The sequence below is a fragment of the Ambystoma mexicanum genome, chromosome 9, assembly GCF_040938575.1.
Source record: "Ambystoma mexicanum isolate Mex_15411 chromosome 9, UKY_AmexF1_1, whole genome shotgun sequence".
NCBI lineage: Eukaryota > Metazoa > Chordata > Amphibia > Caudata > Ambystomatidae > Ambystoma > Ambystoma mexicanum.
The window spans coordinates 676,669,927-676,692,282 of record NC_090931.1 but is presented as its reverse complement, the minus strand read 5'-3'; the positions used below and the strand labels follow the sequence as shown (position 1 = coordinate 676,692,282).

At 44.3% G+C, this 22,356-nt stretch overlaps 1 protein-coding gene across 3 annotated transcripts in view; it reads right to left on the bottom strand.

Moving 5' to 3' along the window:
- Window positions 1–22,356, bottom strand: part of NBEAL1 (neurobeachin like 1) — a 2,018,929-nt gene that overhangs the window by 1,380,738 nt on the left and 615,835 nt on the right. For all 3 annotated transcript variants that reach the window (XM_069615520.1, XM_069615521.1, XM_069615522.1), the window contains one exon: window positions 13,020–13,188. In XM_069615520.1, coding sequence (XP_069471621.1) covers window positions 13,020–13,188 — 169 coding nt within the window. The remainder of the gene's footprint in view (window positions 1–13,019; window positions 13,189–22,356) is intronic.

Genomic DNA, 22,356 nt, shown 5'->3' with positions numbered 1-22,356 from the left:
CCTGATCTTAGGAAGTTAATAAAGCATTCATAGTTGGTAACATTAAACGTGTACAACTTCCATTCATATGTAGTGCTGGTTTATTGCTTCACAGAGTAATCGACCAACTTTGTCGATATTCATAATCATGCAACGTAAAGCGTTGCCACTCGGGCAGACTTTTAAGTGAGTGGGACCCACATTTCCCCTTTCAAAGATCGAGAATGGGAGTTGTAACGAGGTATTCATCATACAATGATCTCTCCAATTTGTCGGAGTTATTGAAAAATCACAAAATTATTCCATCAACACAGGGTCGCCAAAAATGTAATTGGTCATGCTTTTGCTTGAGCCTCTAAACCATGTGTATTGGTTTAATTCCTTATTTCTAAATTGGTAATTAAGAAAAATGTAGATTCAGCGAGGAGAGGGTTGTACTCCATTCCAAATCACTTAGCAATTTATGGGTGCAATTGTCATCAACAGAGACAGGGAAACATTTAGAATTCAAGTCACCAGCTATCATGACACATCAGACTCCATTTCGAGCAGCCCTCCAATCACACACAAGACTGACAATAGACTTGAGAAAGTCACCCAATTTCCACACTCCGGGGTGCCAATAGAAATTTAGTAAAAGGACTTGCAGCTCATTGGACGGAAACTCCAATTCCACTGCCAGAAGACCGAAGGGTGGATTGGATGTTTGGCATGCTCTTATAGAAGGGTCAGATTTTAAGGCAATCAACAGACCACCATGGGGCCTACCTTTCCCGCTGAATTTAGCAACTTGACAACAAATCTGGTACCCATCAAGAACTGGATTAGAGGTCAGCCAGATCTCCTGTAGTGAATGCACTGCGCGTCTTGTAGCACCTCAAGAACTGCCACTTTTGTGTGGAGGTGAGAGTGCCCTCTGGTACTCCACGAAATGACCTTCAATTCTCCGTTTCATTTATGGACAGGGAGCTGAGACTTTCATTGTTGAGCCCACCGATTGTTGGTTTGGGTGGGCCCATGAATTGTGGTGGCTCTTTTCAAAGGTGCCCCCAAATTTTGGTGACCCTCCTTCCACCGTTTGAGATAGTTTGTCAAAAGGTTGTTTATTTCAAGAATAGTGACCCTCATCATGTTCCACCTTCAGTTGGGCCACCAAAAAACCTAGATTCAAGAGTGCCGTTCTTTCAGCCAAAACTAAATCAAGAACCAATCTTGAACGTAGGTGAATGTGTGCATGTGATACTTTCATTTTTACAGGAAAGGGAACCCTTTTAATGTCTGCAGAAGATATAGCTTTTAATGTTGGTATTTCTGCTAATATTAATAAAATGTTCATACAAATTAGGCATATTGGTATAGACGAGCCTAGTGTGCTAGACATTGATATAATGTATCAGAGGTTCTGAAAATTGGTGATTTTGATGAGAAAGTCTTGAAGTGTCCTCATTAATACTAAGACTCCCAGCTTCAGACTTTTGCAGCTGCACTAAACCTGAAGAGATTGTACGAGGTTTGTTTTGTTTGTCGATTCTAACCTGAGCTGTGTCATTACTGTATCTTAGATGGCCATGAGCACAGTCACAGGAATGACCAGAACCTTTGGTTGGTAATAGGTTGCTTTTGATCATGAAAGGCTGCAACACCCTTTATTGACCATCACATGATTATGCTCAGACGGTATGTAAAGTTTGTCGCGTAGGGCTCCGAGATTAAAGTGTCCTACCTGACCCTCACCCGAATCAGAGCAACTCTCTAGCAGAGGTACCCATGGTTGGAATGGTAAAGAATTAGATTTCATTTCAGATGTACACATAGACAAAAGAGGGGCCTGCCGACTATCACAAATGGTTTTTCCCTGGGTCAGAGGATCCAGCATATTGTGTTGTAATTTCCTACAGCCAGAGTTGTCAGACAATGCCTTTTTGGTCCTATCACCAGCACTTATGATGTGTTTATTGTGCAGGATTTCCAGGTCATTGGATCCATCTGTACCAGAGGTAATAGAATAAGGTAAGTGTTCTTTTCTGTTAGGGCTATTATGTAGGTCCACGGTCGAAGTCACTGTACTGCAGGAAATGGTCGTGTTTAAAATGAAAGAACACTCTTTCGCAGGTAGGCACAATTTATTGGGTGGCAAGTGCAGAGAAATTTCAGGTAAAGAGATCACATTTTCGAATGCAGGAGCTGTTTGTACGCAGGCGTCCTTGCTGGGCATTCTCGGGACATCCATATCTGTACATGCTGGCCTACGGTTAATCTCTAAGCACCCGTCATCAGTTTTGCACACAGCTAATTTGCTTGTTTGCAATTGAGGAGAGTTGCCGGGAGACAAGATCTTGTTTAAGAAGATCGGAATGTCGCCAGTTTTCAAAATGGCAGTGTGTGGGGCATGACAAGAAGAAGTAAGTAAGTCAAATAGCAAGTCGGAACCACTTTCTTCTTGTACAGGTGTTAGAGCCGTTACTAAGGGCTTGATTTGGTTATTCTGGCTTTGCAAGGAATCAAGAATAGACCGATTTCTCAACCATTTTAAAGAGGGATTGCTTTTGCTCTTCATTACTTTTTGGTTCTATGTTTTTTTTCTTTTTGCCACTCTCCCTGCAGGCCAATCTGATAGAACAATGTTTTTGTTTCTGTAACACAGTCTGAGGAACCTCAGGACAAACACCAATTTCTATTGCTAAAACAGGCTGAAACTGCATAGCAGGAGATTTTTGTACCTGGCTAGTATCAAACGTCATAGGTGCATCAACGATTCCCAGTTGTCCTGGGTCTGGGTGAGACAGGTTATCAGTCTCTGCCTGTTGTGTAATAAGTTGTTTGAGATCAGGCATGTTTTTGGCTGCTAAATGGCCAAAACACATCTCAAGGTCCTCAACGTTTGTGTAAATAGTAGACAACATCGTAGAATGTACTTTTACCTCCTCCCAAATATTGTCATAGAGGTTGGCAAAAGAGCCGAGTACCATGTTTAAGACAGATAGACTACGGGAGGACAGTTTGATACAATCATCAGCCTCTCTTAGTGTATGATGTATTGCTCCCTCACTGAGTTGATTGGAATAATTGGGGGAGGAAATAGAAAGACATCTTTGCCTTTCTTCAGCAATGTAGTTAGTAAGTTCTGTGGGAGAACCGATGTGTGACGCATCGCAAGTCAGTTGGGTTACATTCTCAATATTCATACGGGGCAAAGGAAGGGCCAATGAATCAACAAATTCAATCAGACTCAAGTCGTTTAGACTCTGCCTCCATTTGTGTGCAATCAATAATGGCCATTTTCCTAGCTGCAGCAGTGAATTTAATCTCTGTACTTATCCCTATCATTCTGGCCAGCAATCGGCGAGCAATGAGAAGGGGTGGCAGCACACCCATCAATGGAATTTTTTACGCCTCACATTTTGCGGCCCTTTGGGATAGGTTTTTCAGAACGGCTCTTTATGTTAGCAGCCAAATCTATTGGTGAGAGGGGTGTTTCAAGATTATAATGTAGAACTGCTACAACTTGTGCTTCATTCAGACCATACAGATCATCTCTGTTTAGAACCAAACAGTCACCCGGGTCATTTACACATAGGTTGATTTCAACAATAGTATTTTTGTCATCACTATCTACTTGTTGATGGACTGGACTATGTAGGCCCGCCCGTAATTACATTTTAGTTGCAGCAGGAATTACCAACAAGCACCCAAATACCACAAGGAACTGAACAAGTCACCCACAGAAGCAAAAAGATTGGAAGTCAACAGTAAGCACGCTGTTAACCTTAGATCAGTGTCACAATTTGTCAAAAAGGAGAAATAAAAAATTTTTTGAACACCATCTGAGAAGCAACGAGGAGTTAAATGGAAGCTCTCTCACACCAAGATGGCTCTCACAATTCAGAATAACTAAAATAAGGTCAAGTAGAACTTAAAAATGAACCAAACAAAAGATTTGTTATGGAGACATGAGTGTTATTCAGAGAGGATATTCAACCTCTACAATCACCCACACTGTGTAAGGGAGAGCTTGTGTGCACAGAATGTAATTTCATACACTGATTTTCGCTGTCCACAAGGTGCAGTATTTCAGGTTCATCAGCATTTCTGTTTTCCGGAAGTAGTAAAGAAAATCCAAGTCGGACCAGAACCTGAAAAGACAGAGCGTGGTTCAAAGAGGATATATCCCCCCCACAATCACATGCTCTGCTCCGATAGCGCTATAATTTTCTGTACGTTATTCCAAGACTGTGGTGTCTTGAATTGATTGGTGTGAACTACACCCCAAAGTACAGCTTGGCTCAAAGAGAGTGCAAACCCTCCACAGTCGCCAACACTACCTTGAAAGGAGAAAGAGTTTGTAGAACACTGTTAACAAAAAATGTGATGATCTGATTAGACTAATTGTACAACAATGAAACACAGTGTGGCCCTCAGAGTATTTAGTCCTCCACAGTTACCCGCCGAGAATTCCCAGAGAAGGGTCAAAAATATTCAACTGTTGAGAAAATGTTATGATCTGGTTAGATTGATTATACTACGGTGAAACACGGCATGGTTCAAAGAGGATTCAGACTTCCACAGTAACCCGCCGAGTTTTCCCCAGAGTAAGGTCAATACATGAATGAATCCCAAAGCAGTTTGCGCCAAATCCAATTGCAAAAATTACAGCTGTTTAATTTGAGGAGAGTTATGTTGCAGCTTTAATAAAGAACAGCATACACAAGGTATACGGAACGGCTGTTTGCAAATAGCAGGCGCTTAAGCAGATTTTTTAAAGAAGACGAATGTAGTTCGTTTAACAGGCTTGATGTTGACTGTAAAAAGTGGCACATGTTAGGCAAAGGTAGTTTGAGAAAAAAAAAAACCACAGCCTCACACATCATAGGGTTTCAGTTGCCGTGCGCTCACTCTCTTATTCACACGCCATTCGGGGTGGGGGAGTGTTGCAGTGAATACACTTCTTGTCTCTAAACAGAAGGGATATGGAGCAAGGTTGTAGTGACTTATTACGCGTTATGCATTGTGCGTTAAATAATGCAAATCACTGAATGCAAAAGGCGCTTTCCATCCACCATCCAGGAAATAAACTGTGATCACTTGTAAAAGCAAATATGAGTGTCTGTCAAGGCGGGGCCACTGCGAGGGAGGCTAACTGTGTTGTTTCTGGGCAAACAATAGTCCCTCTCCATGGTTCCTTCGCCCCCACGCCTCACCCCGCTGAACACTGCAGAACACTTTCGAGTCACTGTCACTTTGCATTCACGAAGATTAGGCTTTTTGAAGTCCTGCAAGGTCAGAGCAGCTCAGCTGTTTAAAGGAGACGTGTACTCCAACAAGGTTCCAATAAATGTCAATTTCAAAACGCACACACTGCAGAACACTTTCAAGTCACTTTTGCATGTCACTAACTTATTATATGAGTTTGATAATAGTACCAGGACTTTTTGTCCGATAAAAAAGTACCCCTAAACTCTTTTTCTATCATAAGAGAGTTTCTGAGTGTTGGCTTTTCTAAGTGATTTTGTACCAGAGTCCTAACAGAGGCCATGTGTTCTTAGAGTCTTGTGGTTGTTTTGGTGAGTGGTATTGGGGCTTCTTCTCTCTCCTCCCAGGTTTCCCTAAGTATGCCTAAGATATCACAGGGCACTCGCCCATAAAATAGCTCAAAAGGGGAAAGCCTCTACTGGGTTTTCCCCTTTTGAGCTATTTTATAATTTTTCTAATTGCGAAGAGAGCCAAGGGAACCATCTGTTACCAATTCTTCCCATCTTTGTCTACCAGATTTTTCAGAATGGTCTTAAGAATTTTACTAAATCGTTCCACAGGACCATCCGTTTGGGTATGGTACATGGAGGACCGCAGTGTGGTAATATGTAACAACTATTTTATCTCCCCCCAGGCGTTTACTCATGAAATTGGTGCCTTGATCTGTCAATATTTCTCGAGGAAATCCTACCCGAGAGAAAAAAGGGAGAACATGTTTTAATATTTGCTGTGTGGTGCAAGTTCTTAAGAGGAAGGCCTCAGGGTATCTCGTGGCATAGTTCACTATCACCAACACATACTTGTTACCCAATTTGGAAGTTTCAAGAGGACCAATAAGGTCCATTCCAATCCTAGAAAAGGGGATTTCATTAATGGGTAAGGGTTTCAATGGAGCTGGTGGTGGAATATGTGTGCTGGTCCATTAACAAATGTCACATGCTTGTACAAAGGTTTTGATGTCTGCATGTATCCCTGGCCAATAAAACTTGTTACTTATGTGGGCTTGTGTTTTGCTTGACCCAAATAGCCTCCCGTTAAATGATAGTGGGCTATTTCAAGTATCGCTTGTTTATGGCTTCGGGGAACTACCAGCTAGATTTTTGTTAAGCCTTTGCCTGTGGTTTCTCCCGTGTACAAGAATTCCTGTTTCAGGAAAAAGAAATTGCCTCCTTTACCCCTTCCTTCTGGTTCAGGTAACACCTGTGAGAAGGCCTCTGCTAATAAAGGGTCATTCCTCTTGGCAAAAGCCAAATCGGGAAGGGTGGGCGGTTCTTCTTCAGTAGCTTTAGGAGGTAAAGGTGGATTGGGCCCTTCATCTGCTTCTCCAAAACCCAGACCACCCCTTTCAGTCTCCCCTTTCTCAGAATCTTCTTTTAATATTGTAATCATTGCTCTTTCAAGTATCCCTTGGGCTATTTTGTTCCCCGGGTTGGATTTTAAATGCCTTTTCCCCGTAGTTGTATAATATAACTTTTATATCTCCTTTAAAGTCTGGATCAATAACCCCAGCCAGGACACCTGGCCCAAATTTCCAGGCAAGTTCAGCCTTTGGAACAAGTCTGATGCAACACCCAGGTGGCGGTATTAGGATTAGATTAGTGGGTATCAGCCTTCTTTCCCCTGGAGGGACACTTTCTTCTTGACTGCTACAGATGTCGAACCCGATGGAACCTTTTGTGGCCACTGTCGTGTTTGAGGCTCTGTTACTCAACTTCTCATATTTTAGGGTCCCCCAAATAATTTCTGTTGAGCTGCATCCCACTCCTGACCCCATATGTGAGACAGGCATTGTATCAAGAGATGACCCAGACAACTAAAATGTTGTTCAAAAACCTTTATTTTACTGTTCAGGATGGTGTAACTGTCATGAACTACAGAACACGCACCTTTTGGACTTCCTGGTGCTGGTCTCAACAGGGTTTACACTCCTTGTACGTCCAACATGGCCGTCCACGGTGAAACACCTTCCTCGCTCTACACCTTAGACGTAGCGTGTTCTATTTATAGACCACGCCTCCCGCGGCTCTGCGCGTCTCAATGCTATTGCGAAGTAGCGACCAGACGTGTGCTCCGTAGCTCGCGGTATTGTTTCCCTTGCTTCTTCTAGCCTACACCATTCCTAGTCCCTTTCCTTCCTTTCTTGATTCCTGGACTCGTGTGCTAGTTGCGCACTCTGTTAATTTCCCGGATTCCTGGATCCTTGCATCCCGGAACTTTGAACGCACGCTGCAGTCGGAAGAGACTCGTGCAGCCTTATTCAAGACTCGATCAGTCCGCAAAAAGACATCGATCAAGAAATCCAGCAAAGTTAGAAACTCAGGTGAGAAGGGGGGGAACTCCTTGAAAGTAACGTCTAACTTGACCTAGCTCTAAGGTGGGAATGTTCCCTACCAGAAAGGAGAACTGAGGGAAATCTAAGTCTGTCAGTCCAAAACAAAATACTGTCTGTCAAAATCTATGCTTGCCCTCACTTCTATAGAATAACAATGTGCATGGGACTTGATAAACTAAACAGTGTTCAAAGTAAACATTGTTTGTCAATGGAGCTCTTATATAGCTCCCTTCCCCAAGTTCAAGGCACTCGGGATCCCAAAGTCCCACAGGCTTCACAGGATTTACTTGTCAAAAGTTCACAGTACCTCATTTCTCATAAATTCTTTTGGCTTCTCCGGGTTCCCTTTCCCCGAACCCAAAAGCCCTCTGGTTCACACTCTTCAATGGGTCTCTCGGGCTGCCCTTGCCCAAGCTTAAACCCTTTTGATTCCACAGAGTTCACTTTCAAAACACCAATGTTCAACTGGTTAAGTTCCACTTTAACTTAACATAAGAGTTCAACTTGCTTAACACAAAGGTTTCACTTGCAAAAACATAACAGTTCAACTGGCTTTCTTCGGGGTTCCCTTCCCCATTCTCAATAGCTCCTCTTGGCTTACTCCACTTTAGTTTATCCTGCAGTTCACATGTTCACTAGGGCTCTCCTGGTCGTGGCGCAGTTGTCAGACTGCACAGTCCTCCTCCCCTTACTTTCTTCTATGCACTTTATCAGAATTGTCCCTCGACCTAGCATGATAGCAACCTCGTCTGTCTCCTCCTCCCTCTCCTTACTTGTCCCACTCCCCCCTCCAGTACTATCTGAAATGCTGGTTTTGTTCCTCCCCTCACTTTCTGCACACCTCTCCCTCACCTTTTATTTTTTTCTGGCTCTACCAGAAATGTCGTCGGGTCTAGTACGGTAGTCGCCTGTCTGTTTCAATTTCCTTCCCACTCTCCCCCTCCCTTCCTTATCTATGTCTTAGCTCTTGCACTATCTGAAATGTTGTCAGGCCGAGTACGATAGTTAACTTCACATCCTTACTGTTCATGGCCTGTAAGAAGGTCATTGTATTTTCTCTTGTTCCCTCCCTTGCCTTGAAACACATTGTGTATAGGCGCTATATAAATAAACTATCATATCATTATAGGTCGTGCAACAAGGTGCTTTAGGTTTTAGCTGTGTCTTCTTTTTCTTATGGCGGGGTCTCTGCGGCCATCCTGGATCATTCTCCCGCCTGGTGGCCACCCCAATGCTTATTTATCATAATTTCCTATAGTTATATCTTTTCCTCGTTTTCCTTAGGGGTTTTGCTCCCACTTCATCTTCTCACGTGGCTCCTCTTTTGTGATTTCCATGTTGCTCTCACCTTGTGTCTGCACACTGCTCCCCTCATTGCAGATGGTTTCTTTGATTCATACAGAGGCTTTCAAGAACGTGTATTCATACACGCGACTACTCTAACTTTGTATCACTGTTTTGTACTCTTCATCATTCGTCAGCTTCATTCAACACGTCTTTCTTCCTACGCGATGGATATGTTACATTGTATCTCACTCGGAGCTTTCACGTACCAAGTTTCTCACTGCATTCAACTCATCGGTTGTGTTTTCTCGACTTTCTTATCAACGTCCTTTCTTACTGAGGTCAGGGTCTCACCGCCTGCCCCTCAGGCACTCGTGGGCTCCTGTCCTGACCCAGTGGAACAAGCATTTTCTGTAATACATTTTAAAAGGGATCAGAACGCCTCCTAGCTCCCTTCCATGGACTTCTCCGGCTCTATGGAGACACGGCTCCCTGGCCATACTTGCTCTGGTTGCTTAGGCTTGCAGACCCTCAGTGTCTAGGCATTCCGTTCTCTTCCAGCTGGTCCTAGGCAGCCTTGGTGTCTCAGCTCTCCACCCAACTTGTTCACCTTACTTTCTTACTGTGTCCATTTTATACTCTCCTGAGTTTGTAACAGGATGCAGGTGGGCATGCTTGACTTCAATTGCCTGGCCTTATTATTGGGACATCTCCATTGAGTATACTGGTGTGCCTCTGTTTGCATCTTCTTCATCCCAGTACCATAGTGGTGTTTCACAGAGGAAGTCAGTATTCCTCATCAGAGTACTTGAGTGGTACTTTGGGGAATGAAGGTTTTAGGCATCATAATATCCCATAAAGGCTGATGTGGGGTTGGGTAGGTCAATATCAGAGTAGGGGGTATACCATGTTCCACCCTCAGATATTCCCTCCCCAATCCCTGAGGGCCCTCTACCCAGGTGATGCTTTCTCGCTTGTCCACCCCCAGGGTCGGGATCCAAAAGTGATGGCCTTCCCCATGCCACCTGTGTAGAAGATACCTCCCTCGGGTACAACACACTGTATTTCTATGTGTATTTATTTGGCATTTATAGAGCGCTTTACTCCAAAGCACTATAGTATGTCACTATAATAAATGGCTTCCTCCAAACAGTGGACCCACACAGCCATCTATCCAGGAGACTTAAAAAGACATTGCATGGCTTTGGGGGCACCCTAATATTCGGAGGATTAGAGCTGGCCACCGGCACATTTTGGATATGCTTCTTTAGTGCATTCATTGACAACTTACCAGGAAAACGTCAGGCAAAACATTATCTGGGTGTTGACAATCGTCTACCCTTGATAGTTGATCACGTAGAGTAGCAGACAAAATCTTCTATATAATGTACCCCTTTGAGTAATAAATAAACACCCAACGGAATCTATTAATGGGAAGATGGAACACCAAACAAGCACAGCAACAAGATGGCACACCAGGCGCAGACCGAGGCTGTAAGAAGAACAGGACAACGGTCAGAGGACATGGAACATGCAAACAATGCTTTGTAGCCAATTGCAAAAAGAACTGACCTGTATGGACATTCGAGAGACTTGTGACCATAAGCTTCAAGGGCCTTCCGGTCTTGGGAAGAAAGTCTCCTCTTCAATGGAACCTGAAAACTATATTCAAAAGGTGTTTATATAATGAGGAAAAGTGTAACCCAAATAGCACACAGATTAAAGCTTACCGGCAGCCTCAGAAGAGATGCTGAAGTCGGGTGATCTAGATATTCCAATAAGGTCAGTAAGGTGATCAAGTGGTTCCAAAAGAATGGGAGGTCCTTCAGGTTTCAAATGTTCAAAGGAAAAACAATGAAGCAGCTATACCGCCGAAACGAGGACGCCTAGTGCTAAGGTGGCGCGTATCTACTACCCTGCTGGCCACCGGGACCCGAAGGCACACGGACGCCTAAATATTGTAGAAGCCAACGCACATTAGGCAGTCTCAAGTACGTGCGTGTAATGAACAAGAAACAAAGAGGGAGTCCAGTAAACTAAATAGAATCAGCAACTTGCAGGCATCAATCCAAAGCAGAACGTGAGACAAGAAAAGCCTTGTCCAAAATCCTAATCGGTAACCAGTCGGGCAAACGTAAGTTGAAGTCGTGAAGACATCGGTATCCGGGATACAAGACGAGGTCAGCAACAAGGTATCAGGCAACGAGATGAAGGGCTAGGCAAGGCAATCCGTGGACGAAACAAGGGTCAGTAGCAATAACCAATCCATACGGGAACACAAGAAAAAAAGCTTTCGTGAAACAAATCAGAAGCGCCACAGCAAGGATTGCTAAGGCTTAAATGCCCAAAGTCACATGATCTTGCCGGCACGCGTCACGTGACATGACGCGTGGAGAGGACGCCAACATTTCCAGGGTAACCGTCAATGCTCCAGTATTCGGGTTCACCCTGTGACGTAGACCCGACCTGGCTGGAATGCCTGAGAAGCGTTGTCGCAAGGGGGTCAAGGAGCCGTGATGTCTATGCACCGTACATAGATGGCTGTCCCTGCTGCCTGCAGGGCTGTTAGGTATTCTGTTGCCATAACCAACCCCCTGATTCATGACACTGGGACAATCAAAATTATTCAGGGCATTCCACCAGAAGTGCCAGATGAAACGGTCAGTCTTGCATAAACCAAAAACTCAGTCAACTGGCTAGAAATTAAACTAGTTCCATGATTTAAAGTTAGTGAAGTGAAGCCAACAATAAGGTAAGAAAAAGGGCAGCATTATTTGCCTTTTTCTTTTGGAACAAAATGGAAGACAAAGTAGCAACAGCATTTGTAAAAGCCCCAATATGGCAACAAGTAGTAGAAGGAAGGGCTGAGGGAGATTGAGCAAAAATAAACATACCATAAAGATGTTTAAGAATACTGGAGTGTGCGTAACTGGGAGTTGTATTCCGAACACAGTGAATAATATGGAAATGTTTGATTTCCTGGCTCACTGGTTAGCATCCAAGTCTTCACTGCAGAGACTACAGCATGATGGAAAGAGAGATCAAACATAGCAATATCACAAGCTAGCAGGGCAATGTTCTCAGATGAGTCCATAAACTATCGAAGAACCTTGGTCCAGTCCAGTGGTCTGCAATCTGTGGCTCTCCAGATGTTCAGAATTATGACTCACATGAGACCTCGTAACTGACTGGACTGTCTGGGGTGGATGCAAGTTTTAGTTCAAAACATCTGCAGAACCAAAGGTAGTTGACAGTACCTGGGATTCACAGCTCTCTTCAGTTTGAAGCTTTTCATTAGCCCACGCACCAGTGGATCTTTTGAGACTGATACAACACCTACAAGATGGTGGCCTGCAGCCACCACTGATTAGCAGCAGGCTAATCCTCCAATGCTACATAGGTGAATGGAACACATTAAGAGGAGAGTTAACAGATTTCAAGATCTGGGAATAACAGGAGTGAGCATGAAAAGACATTAAGAGGTTGTCAGTCACATTGCAGAAAGCACAGCACAACCACAAGGAACATGGATGTGTCATTTAGCAGTAACCTGAAAATAAGAAATATTTAAAGAAGGTATTGATGTTTAAAGAGAAATCAAGAAAAAGAGAAATTGAACAGAAAACAATAAATAAAGAATGTCACAAGAAAGAACATACAGAATGGGTGCATGTTGCAAGTACCTGTGGCACATCCTATCTTTTCAACCAATGAGGGGCTCCTTAGTTTTGTAAATGGAACGGTTTTGGTTGAACTGGATGAAACCCTTATATGCACCTCAAAATAATAATAATGTGAGGGAAATAACTTGAGAGAGCTCCAAATTGAATGCCTGATTGGATGTTTATTTTAATTTCCAGATACATACCTTCAATATCTTTCTACATTGTTCCCCCCCTATGGGTCAAGCATCAGTGTACAAGTCATGTGCTTACCAGGATCCCTTGGTCAATATTAACTTTGATTTTCTACATTTTCTACAGCTATCTAACAGATCCTCCTTTTTGGGCTAATGTGCCTCCGTGAGTTAACCTTTAATGGCTCATCAACTATCTTTCTCTCACTATATCCTGGAAAGTTTTATTTTAAGCACTTCACATTCTCAAAGCATTGTCTGTTACACGAAATTATCCTTTGCTCCCAGTGTACTTAGCCTTTCACCCAATAATCCTACCTGAAGCCTTTGGAGAAGACAGCATCACCCAATCTCCTTCGACTGGTGTTGTCGCATCAACTACTGCCACGTCTCCGTTCATGCTCTCAGTCACATGTTCACTTAGACAGCTGATCTGCTCCAGCAGTGGAAACAGCACGTTCAACCCTCCTATGCAATTTATCATGTCCTATTATTTAAAAATAAAATTGATTAAGTGATTTTGCAAACCATGAACCAAGCTGATTGGCCAAGTACAGCTCTGTATGTAGGCTTATGTAAAAAATATTGTTGAAAAAGAAAAATTTAAAATAAAACAATTAAACTAAAACTGGATACATACACAAAAATACATTTGACAAAGGTTGTATGTTGTTAAATGATGGCAGGGCGGCAAAAGACAAGGCCACCTTTGGAAACAGACAGTCAAACTGTTCAAGTCAACAGCAACTGCCACTAAATAGTCTTATGATGCTGTATCTTTGTTTAAGTTGAAAACCAAGAAATAATAAGCCGCAATAGATGTCACCTGATCTGTTTATTAATATATTATAAATTTACACGAGTATGGAAAATACTTTGTCAGATTTTCTAGAAACACAACAAACTATCGTGTATGGGTGTTAACTGTGTTTTTGGTTCCGGCTTTCAGAACAACATAGCTGAGCTGCTATGAATGTTGTTTTCGTAAACACTGGCAGCATCAAACATAGGCAAAATAAAAAAGGTATCATTCCCTAAGCAAGGTTTGTTCATTTATTTGCCTCTTCCTTTTGATTGCCATTTAAGAAGACTGACACAGGAAGATACTTTTAGGAGTCTGGAAAAGGAATTCAAATAGCACCCCAAATGTTAGGGAGAAGTGTCACTAAGAAGTCCTTTGAATTTCTCTTAACGTTTAAATACCTTTTCTTGGGTGAACTACAGTTACCAAGAATAGGAAGGTTAAATTACCTTTTCTCTTTGTAGGTCCAGCACCCACCATTTTATGAGGAGTGCTGGGGGGTTACTTAGTAGCCCCTCATCCTACTTTGTTGTGTAACATTTTTTCTTACCCCCACTACTTTTAATGGCTGGTGGCAGTGATTTAACTTTTACTAACAATGTGCTTTTCTACCGCAAGCTAAACCCTCAGCTACAGTACAGCCCCCATGGGTGTCCATAGTGTCAAAATGGCCCCCCGTCTTCTTTTTTCACCATTTTCTGTTCGTGAGGTTTTTCTTGGCTTTTACTCTGTGCGTTGAGACATATTCGAGCCCTTTGTGTGTTTTACCTTTGGCGGGCTTCAGCCCTCAAACCTGCCCCTGTCTCCAGTGTGTCTGGAAGGGCAGGAAGTAAGGGAGGGTCCCGAAACTCCCCTGTCCTTTGCCTCTAGGAATGCCTGAAAGAAACCATTCCAGAATGGCCGGCGGGCTGTGCGATTGACAGCCTAGGCTGTGAATGAATGGTAAACTTGCTTAACAGGCAAGGGCTTTGGGACTAGAAGCAGAGTTGACCACTGGAAGAAACATCTGATGAAGAAACTGTAAAGAGAAGCCCGGTGCATCCTCCTGGACCTTGAATTGCCCGGTGAAGCCCTGCTGCTGTGAGGACCTCCTTTTTAACCTCGACGGAGAAGCTTCGAAAGGAGCTTCTCCTCCTCTTGGATTAGTGGGACCAACAAACCCGAGACAAACTCCACTTTGTCGCAATGCCCGACTTGCTGTGCATCTCTGTTGCTGCAGAAGCCCAATGCCAGGGGTCGAGTGTCCAGAGTAGAGTGCAACGTCTGCCACGGAACAAATCTGCCCAAAAGCTCCAGAAGCCTCCTAAGGACACTCCGGAAGCAGGAAATCCCAATCCCGAGTCCCCTCACCAGAGTCCAGGACCGAGGGAACAAGGAAACGCCAACCAGAGATTTATTCTGCATCAGTGCTGTTTATGAAGCGCTGAAACCGTGAAGTGCCGCTGAATCGAAAAAAAGAGCCCGTAGCTGCTGACGACCTTCCCGAGTACTGCCGCAGGAGGCCTCCAGACGTCCTCCCTCATGTCCCCACGACTAAGGCTCAGGAACCAGGGTCTGCATAACTGTAGCAAGACGGAATCCAGATGGACCACTCTTCTTCTAACCAGAGGTACTGTTTGTGCTTGGGGGTACTTACCTTCTTGCCTTAAGTCCTGCTGTCTCACTTGATATTTGCACCTACTTAACTTTCCGAGTTGATTTTAACTCCTCTTTGCACAGGCGTCACAGCTTGTGTGCCTTCAGTGATTTTCTTTTGAACAATCTGACTTTGTGAAAGACTTTGTTCCAAGAAGTGTATCAGAACTCTACACTTTGTCCAAATAACTGTCCTGGCTCCCAAAGGCACTCTTCTAAATCTATTGACTTTAGCATTGCTTGTCCTTCCATAGGTTGTAGCTTGTCAAAAACTGTTACTGCTGGGAAAGGATTGCTTAGACTTCATTGGGGGATTCAGTTGTCCTCACCTTTTTAAGAAACTGTTCCATCCTTTTTATTTTCCCTAACCCCTTTCTTTCTGCAACCCAGAGTCTACAAAGTATATTGGTGTAATATATAAATGCAAATAGTATTCTTGTAATTGAAGTCACTTCAGGGTGTAGGAGAAGTGTATTGTGCATATCCAAAGATTATTCACCACCTTATTGATTCTGTAAAGCATTTCCAAAAGCTTACTTGAATTGTTACAACAAATTGCCTTTTTAAAGAATGCTTATTTAAAACTGAAGTTAATTTAATAAATAATTATTTATAGCTGAAACCTCGAGTATAAGTGTTACTTGGCTACTTCTATTGATTAATTTCATCTGTACAGCTCTACAGCTCACATTTACCCCTCTTGAAATAGGACTGGCAGCTCCGGCACACTACCAACTTGTGTAGTACAGACCTATACCAAAAGGTGGGTTACCTAATACCAAGCCGATAAGTCTTGTGTAATCTCACGCAGTGTGACTGCACCAATTCTTACCCAACACCAACGTCTATTGGTACTCGAAGAAGTTCATATAGCATAGGAGTTGGTGACACTATGCATAACTTTCTAAATTCAACAATACTGGAAAACGTAAAAGTAATTTATAAAATGTTATGACGAAATTACTACTGCTCTACAGGAGTATAGGAGTACAGGGATGAGTAGTGTCTAAAACGCCTATTGCGTCCACACAATAGTACTAAACCAGCAGTGATCCCAATTGGAAATGTGAAACAGACATAACCCTACAGGTATGCTTCCTTAGCCTCTTTTAGTAATGTTGGCCGAGAGCAGGCTACACTCTTTGAGAAGGGTGTGAGCTTATATAGTTGCAAAACAAATAATAGTACTGTAGTACCAAAATAAAAGAATGTCCAACCAAGGTTCTAGAACAATAGGAATTTTAGTAAAAACTAAAAATGCACACAATGAATTAAAAACAAAAGACCCAACCCTGTAAAGGAAACACAGAGAATGTAGACATTGAACTCTCTGGGTTGATAAGCAGGGGTGAACAGGAAAAAGATTTTAGCAGCAATGTCAATGTTTATGCAGCAGTCTTTAAAAGGCAAATAATGGGGCTTAAATGTTGCTGGGCTCCTTCAAAGAGGCCCAGTGGAACAGTTCCTCTCAAAATAGCTTTCATTTCTGCTCTTTGGTGCACAACAACATCGAGCTGCCTGCAGGTACTTTACTGAAGTTGAGTCAGTGTTGAGGCAGTCGAGTCATGTTTCCCCAATGGCGAGTCGTCAAAGGCTTTCGAGCCACAAGCTCCCAGTGGTTCAGGTTGCAGAAAGAGGGCTTGACTAGGCGGTGTTCTCATTCCCTGCCAAATACTCTTTCATCTCTTCCCCTGCCTATCCAATTCACCCTTGACACTCTCCCATACTCTTCTTCAGCTAGAAACCGCAGTGTCATCTATGATCTGTGTCACACTTTCTCTACTTTCATCTCCAAAACCTCAACAGTGGCTCGCCTCAACCTCCTAAATATTAGGAAAATCAGGCACCTACTTCCTTTCAACATCGCCAAGCATCCCTTAAGCACTCTTGTATTCTCTAAACTGGACTTCTGTCCAGGGTTGGATTGGCCCATCGGCCTTTCGGCCCGTGGCTGATCCAAAAATCCTTAGAGGCGGGCGAGTGGCCGGTTTGAAGCCCACGCCTGGGCCAGTTTAATAGTGCGCCATGGTGTCGAGTGCTGACTCAGGGCTGGCTGCAGGGCCTGCAGGCAGCGAGTCAGCACGAGACACCATGGCACCAGACACCAGGTGAACTTTGCAAGTGAAGTGTTACATTTTTAAAAAACACGGTTTGTAAAAATGTAACACTACTTGAAAAGTTAAGGTTGAGGCCATGGCCCATGGTGCCTGCCCGTCGGCTCCGCTCAGTCAGCTGCAGGTGAGCATGAAAGAGAAAGGCCGACAGCAAAACAGGCTTCAGAGAGGGGACTTTCAACAGATTAGTAGGAGAGAGAGGGATATAGAAAGAGAGAGAGTTGATCAGACAGAACAGGGAGCACACGACGAAGAGGGGGAGGGAAGGACACCAACAGAGAGGACCCGAGGAGAAGGGGGCGAGAGTTTGCAAGGAAGGAGAGGAAAAGGGTCGGAGAGAGCAGGATCAATTAAAGGCTGAGCTTGGGAGAAATCTGTGCACAGGAAGATACACAAGCGACCACAGAGCCAGATCCTCCCGGGCGCAGAGCTGCAGCCCACAGGCATAGACCGCAAACCTGGAAACTAGAGGCCTTGAATGCAAAAAGGGGCTGAGTCTGCAAACTACGATCAGCACACCTGCAACCGAGAGACATATGACTGGAAATCAAGGGGAGAGACTGCAACCCGCAGGAAGAGATTGCAGCCAAAGCCAACCTACAGGAATTGACTGCCGACACTGTAGCCCACGGACAGAGACTGCCTGCAACCAAAGCCAGAGAATGCAAACCTGCCACCTGGAGCCACTTTAAACCTTTCCAGCAGAAATTGTGAACTAAAAGCAGAGACTAACACAGAGACCAGGGGGCCGTCTGTACACTGCAAGCCAGGGGTACACAATGAACCCCCGAAACTAAAAAACGATGAAAACGCACGCTTGGGACTGCAACCCAAAACTGCAGAGGCAATAGTCAGAAACCAGAAAGACTGCTCAGCCTGGCAGCTACGTGACTGAAGAGACCTGGGAGCTGGAGACCGTGGCGACGACGATTGGAGAGCAGAGGCTGCAGAGTGTAGACATCGGAGGCTGCGCAAACAGAAATACAGAGACATTCAGGGGAGAAGATGCAGAGACTGGAATTAGAGGGTGCAGAAAGGGCTGGAAGACAGTGGAAGCACAAGCCGGGCAAGCAGAGACAGCGGCGGGCAGATCGTCAAGGTGAGTGAATGCAGGCTCTTCCGTTCACATGTATGGGGGTGGGGTGCCGTTCCAGTATGTCACCAAACATGGTTCCAATTATCAATGAACGCTGGAAAGGGTGCTAGGGGGACATAGTCCACCTGCCTACCTGCTCTGCGGTGCGCAGTGTTTTCCAGATGTGAACATCCGTGCTGCCTGGGTTATCATGGGCAAGCTCATTTCACCATGCCACCCCAGAGTTTGTACCAACCACCCCTAGAGGAATGTGTGCTAAATACAAGTGGGCAGTTGGGCATGTTCTCTGAAGCATGGGGTGTTTCTCTGGTGGGCGGCCAGGCCCTTTATGGGTCCCCAGTGGTCCCATAGCACATGCATGGAGTTTTGACCTCTGAATGTGGTTTAACTTAAAAAGAAGACTTGTAGTGGTGGAATGACCGACACCCCACAAAAGCACTGATATACATAGTTAAGTTCTTCTGGTTTTGTGGTGAGGGCGCCTTGAAGCAGGCTCTTAATGTGGGTGCTCAAGTTCTGTTCATTGCTGGGACCCGGTGCACTTTTGTCGGAACACATAAGGTTTAATTGGCATGGTTAGACAGTGCATTTGCTAGCCCTCGCCTCTCTTGTTTAAAGCGATGCCCTGTTCTGGAGGCCGTGGGTGGGATCTGCGGCGGACACCGCCAGCCAGCGGTCAGAAGCTGAAACAGTCGGTAAGTACGTCTGTCCTCCAAACTTTGCTCTGCTGCTGTGCCTTCTTTTTTATTTTGAATGAAGGCAAATAATAAGTGAGTCCTAAAGACAGATTAGTGGGTTAACTGCTGGTCAAATTGGGTGATAGCAACTGGTTAATAATAGCGCTTTGAAGATAAGAGTATATATCATTAAGAACTATATAAATCACCAATATGTTAATGACCAAACCTTTCTTGTAGTCACTAAGATCACGCTACACCTTTACCACACACAAAGACATGATTTACCAAGCTTGTTTCAACTGGGTTTTCCCATTGGAAAATGTGTTTGTAAATCAGGCCTGCTACTTTCATAGATAGCGTATAATGCTGTGCTTAGACTCTTTCAAATGGCAGCTTGTATGCATATTATTTATTAAGCACTAGTCCGCTTTATAAGGGGAATAGCCCAGGATCACGCCTGTGGTTAGCTGAGGGCTTCAGTGCCATCAGCGTGTTTTTACAAGAAAACATGCATAGTGTTTATTTATCCAAAGCGCTTGCTGGTGGACTCTCTGAGTAGCCCAAAATAAGAATCACGTTTTTATTGTTAATTTTTTTTATTTTATTGCGTGTGTACGATTTCCCGTGTTGTGGTCCTCTGTGTCATTCCAGGTTGTTGGTCGCCTCTGCATTTTGGATTTAGTCTGGAAGTGGGTGGTGGTGAAGTATGACAGTTATTGGGGTGTTACTTACCCTTAGCTCGCTTGGTCTGCTTTCATTGGCAGAATACATGTGTGCCACACCTAACGCCCAGCCCGTCCATCTTAGGTTAGTGATGGACCTCCAGACTTCACCTCAGCCCCTCCCTGGTGGGGAATGTAAACAAGCTCTTGAAATTGTGAGCAGACCGGTACTTCACACTATGCTCTCAAATTATATCTGTGGAAAATACTCCTTGCATGACCACGGTACCAAACTAATACATAAGAATAGCAGCGCTTACTTCACCTGCCAGTCTCCACTTTTTCTTAATAATGGCTACTTTTACATGTGGAAATTTGGACAGTCCCACAAAGAGAGTTGATTGTTTTTCGGTGCCTGGTATTTACTTCTCTAAAGCATCCCTGTTTCTATAACACTTTGTGCCTGCTTTGAAAAAACAAAAGCCTGCACGTCGAGTGCAAAGTTTGATGGTAAGGCTCGAGTAAATAGAGCTCAAAGAGTTCCTATGAGAAGGTGTTTTGGGCAGGGAGCGGCAAGAACAGGGTTGGGGATTAGCATGGCAATGGGCAGTCACCCGCACTCCGAATGCCGCTGCAAGGCCAGCATAGGAACACACGACGAGCCCGATGGTCCTTGTCCCCATCCACCGCCCAAACGACTCAAAATGTGCTTGTAGCACATACTGCCACCATCGGACTCGGCCGGACACCAAATGCCGCTGGACCCATCTCTGCGAAGCCCCCCAGCAACCCGTACATGCAGTTGACCACCCACCATCCTATCCCAAAATATCACTTGCCAGCACATCACACATGCAGCACACTACCCACATGCAACCAGAAGCTCGGCAGCAGCATGGCACACAGCACGAGACCAGGGCCACCCATCATGACCTTCACCTGTAAAGTCATGAATTGACGCAATTCACATAGGCCACTTTTTTGAGGCGAGGGGTGGGCCACTTGTTTTGGGTGTCCGGGCCTATTTCTTGTCCCAGTCTGACCCTGCTACTGTCCAAGCATCCTCTTTGGTCTCCCCAACTATGCTTTCTGTCCTATCGACAAGATCATTAATCTTGCTACCAGGACTCTTTGAACTCCCTCACTTCACACCTACTTCCTCAAAGCATCACCAGGCTCGATGGCGGACGATGAAAAAAATGGGGCATATTTAAATTCCTACTCCTATCACAGAAAGGCACCACTGTATCTATCTAACTCTACAAGCCCTCTCGTAATTTTCGCTCTGCCTCCTTGACTACCCTTGTGGCACCTCTCCCTCCCTGTGCTTCCTCTCGCTTCCGCTCTTTCTGTCTTGTTGCTCCACTTGCATGGGATTCGCTTCCGCTGAATATCAAAGAAACAGTCCACAATGATTTGTCCAAAACCAAACTAAAAGCCTACCTCCTCAACCTCTTAACCTACCTCTCATTTGCCTTCTAGTTAAGAATTATCACTCTCCTCAATCATGTACCTCACTTTCTACTGCCTCCACTCTAGCACTTCATCCATCATAGTCACATCCCTAACATAGGTGGCTGTACCGCCTACTTGCACTTATAAATGTCTAAAGTTGGTTGTCCTTAATCTATGTATGTGCACCCATATATTGTCCCTGGTGACTGTTCCGTTTACTCCCCCTACAACCTGGTCAGAAAGTCACTCACCGTTTTCCATCTGCCCAACTCAAAAGGACTCCAGTAATCAGCACCCTTGGTGTTTCAAATAAAATTCTTCCACAACAAAGACTTTCACACCAAGTCTTTGTTGTGGAAGAATTATTTGAAACACCAAGAACACCCCGGAAGGGTTCCTGTGCCCTGGAGGAAGGTGACACCCTTACTCAGGGGGATAAAAAGAAGCAGCAGGGTCCTGCATGGTTGTCGTGGGAACACTGAGGCCGGGCTGTAAATACACAACAGCCCTGCAACAACCGTTTTACCTCTCCAAGCTGACACTAATATGACTTCAAATGCTGCGGCTGTATAACAGTGTGACCCCAGTTGCCACCAATTAATAACCAGACATGGCTAATATTTACAGTTTAACGTGTCACCAGGCTGACTAGGGTACAAAATTATCATAGTCTGAACCAAAAGGTACAGAAATTAAAAAGTCACCTTTGCTAGGGCTGTTGCTGAAGATATCAGGATATTGGTCACAGCGAATGCACAAGAGTTCACTGTGATTTTGGCATGGAGCATTTTAAAAAGGGGGTCTGATTAGCAGACCTCCCTTCCAGAAACCGAGTTATCCATATCATTTTATTTCTTGCTCGGGCTATTTAACCCTGACCAATGGCATTAGTTCACAAATACATACAATGATTTTCAGACTGTGGAACAAGCCTTGTTGTAGTGTAAGGCAGACTATTGTTAAGTGTGCTTGTCATACACTTGGCAAATCTTCATTTTTTGGCTTGGAAAAATACAAAACAATACTGCAAAGCTAGAGACCGGCTCTAATAAATCTGGCACTATTTCCCCCAACACTTTGGAAACTACCCTAGCCCTCAACCACACAAGAGTCGAGTCGTATTCCCTTGTCATTTACAAAGTCTCTCCTACCTAAACAAATCCACAATCCAGGTATCACAAATATAGGACAATAAAACTGAGTAGGTTTCC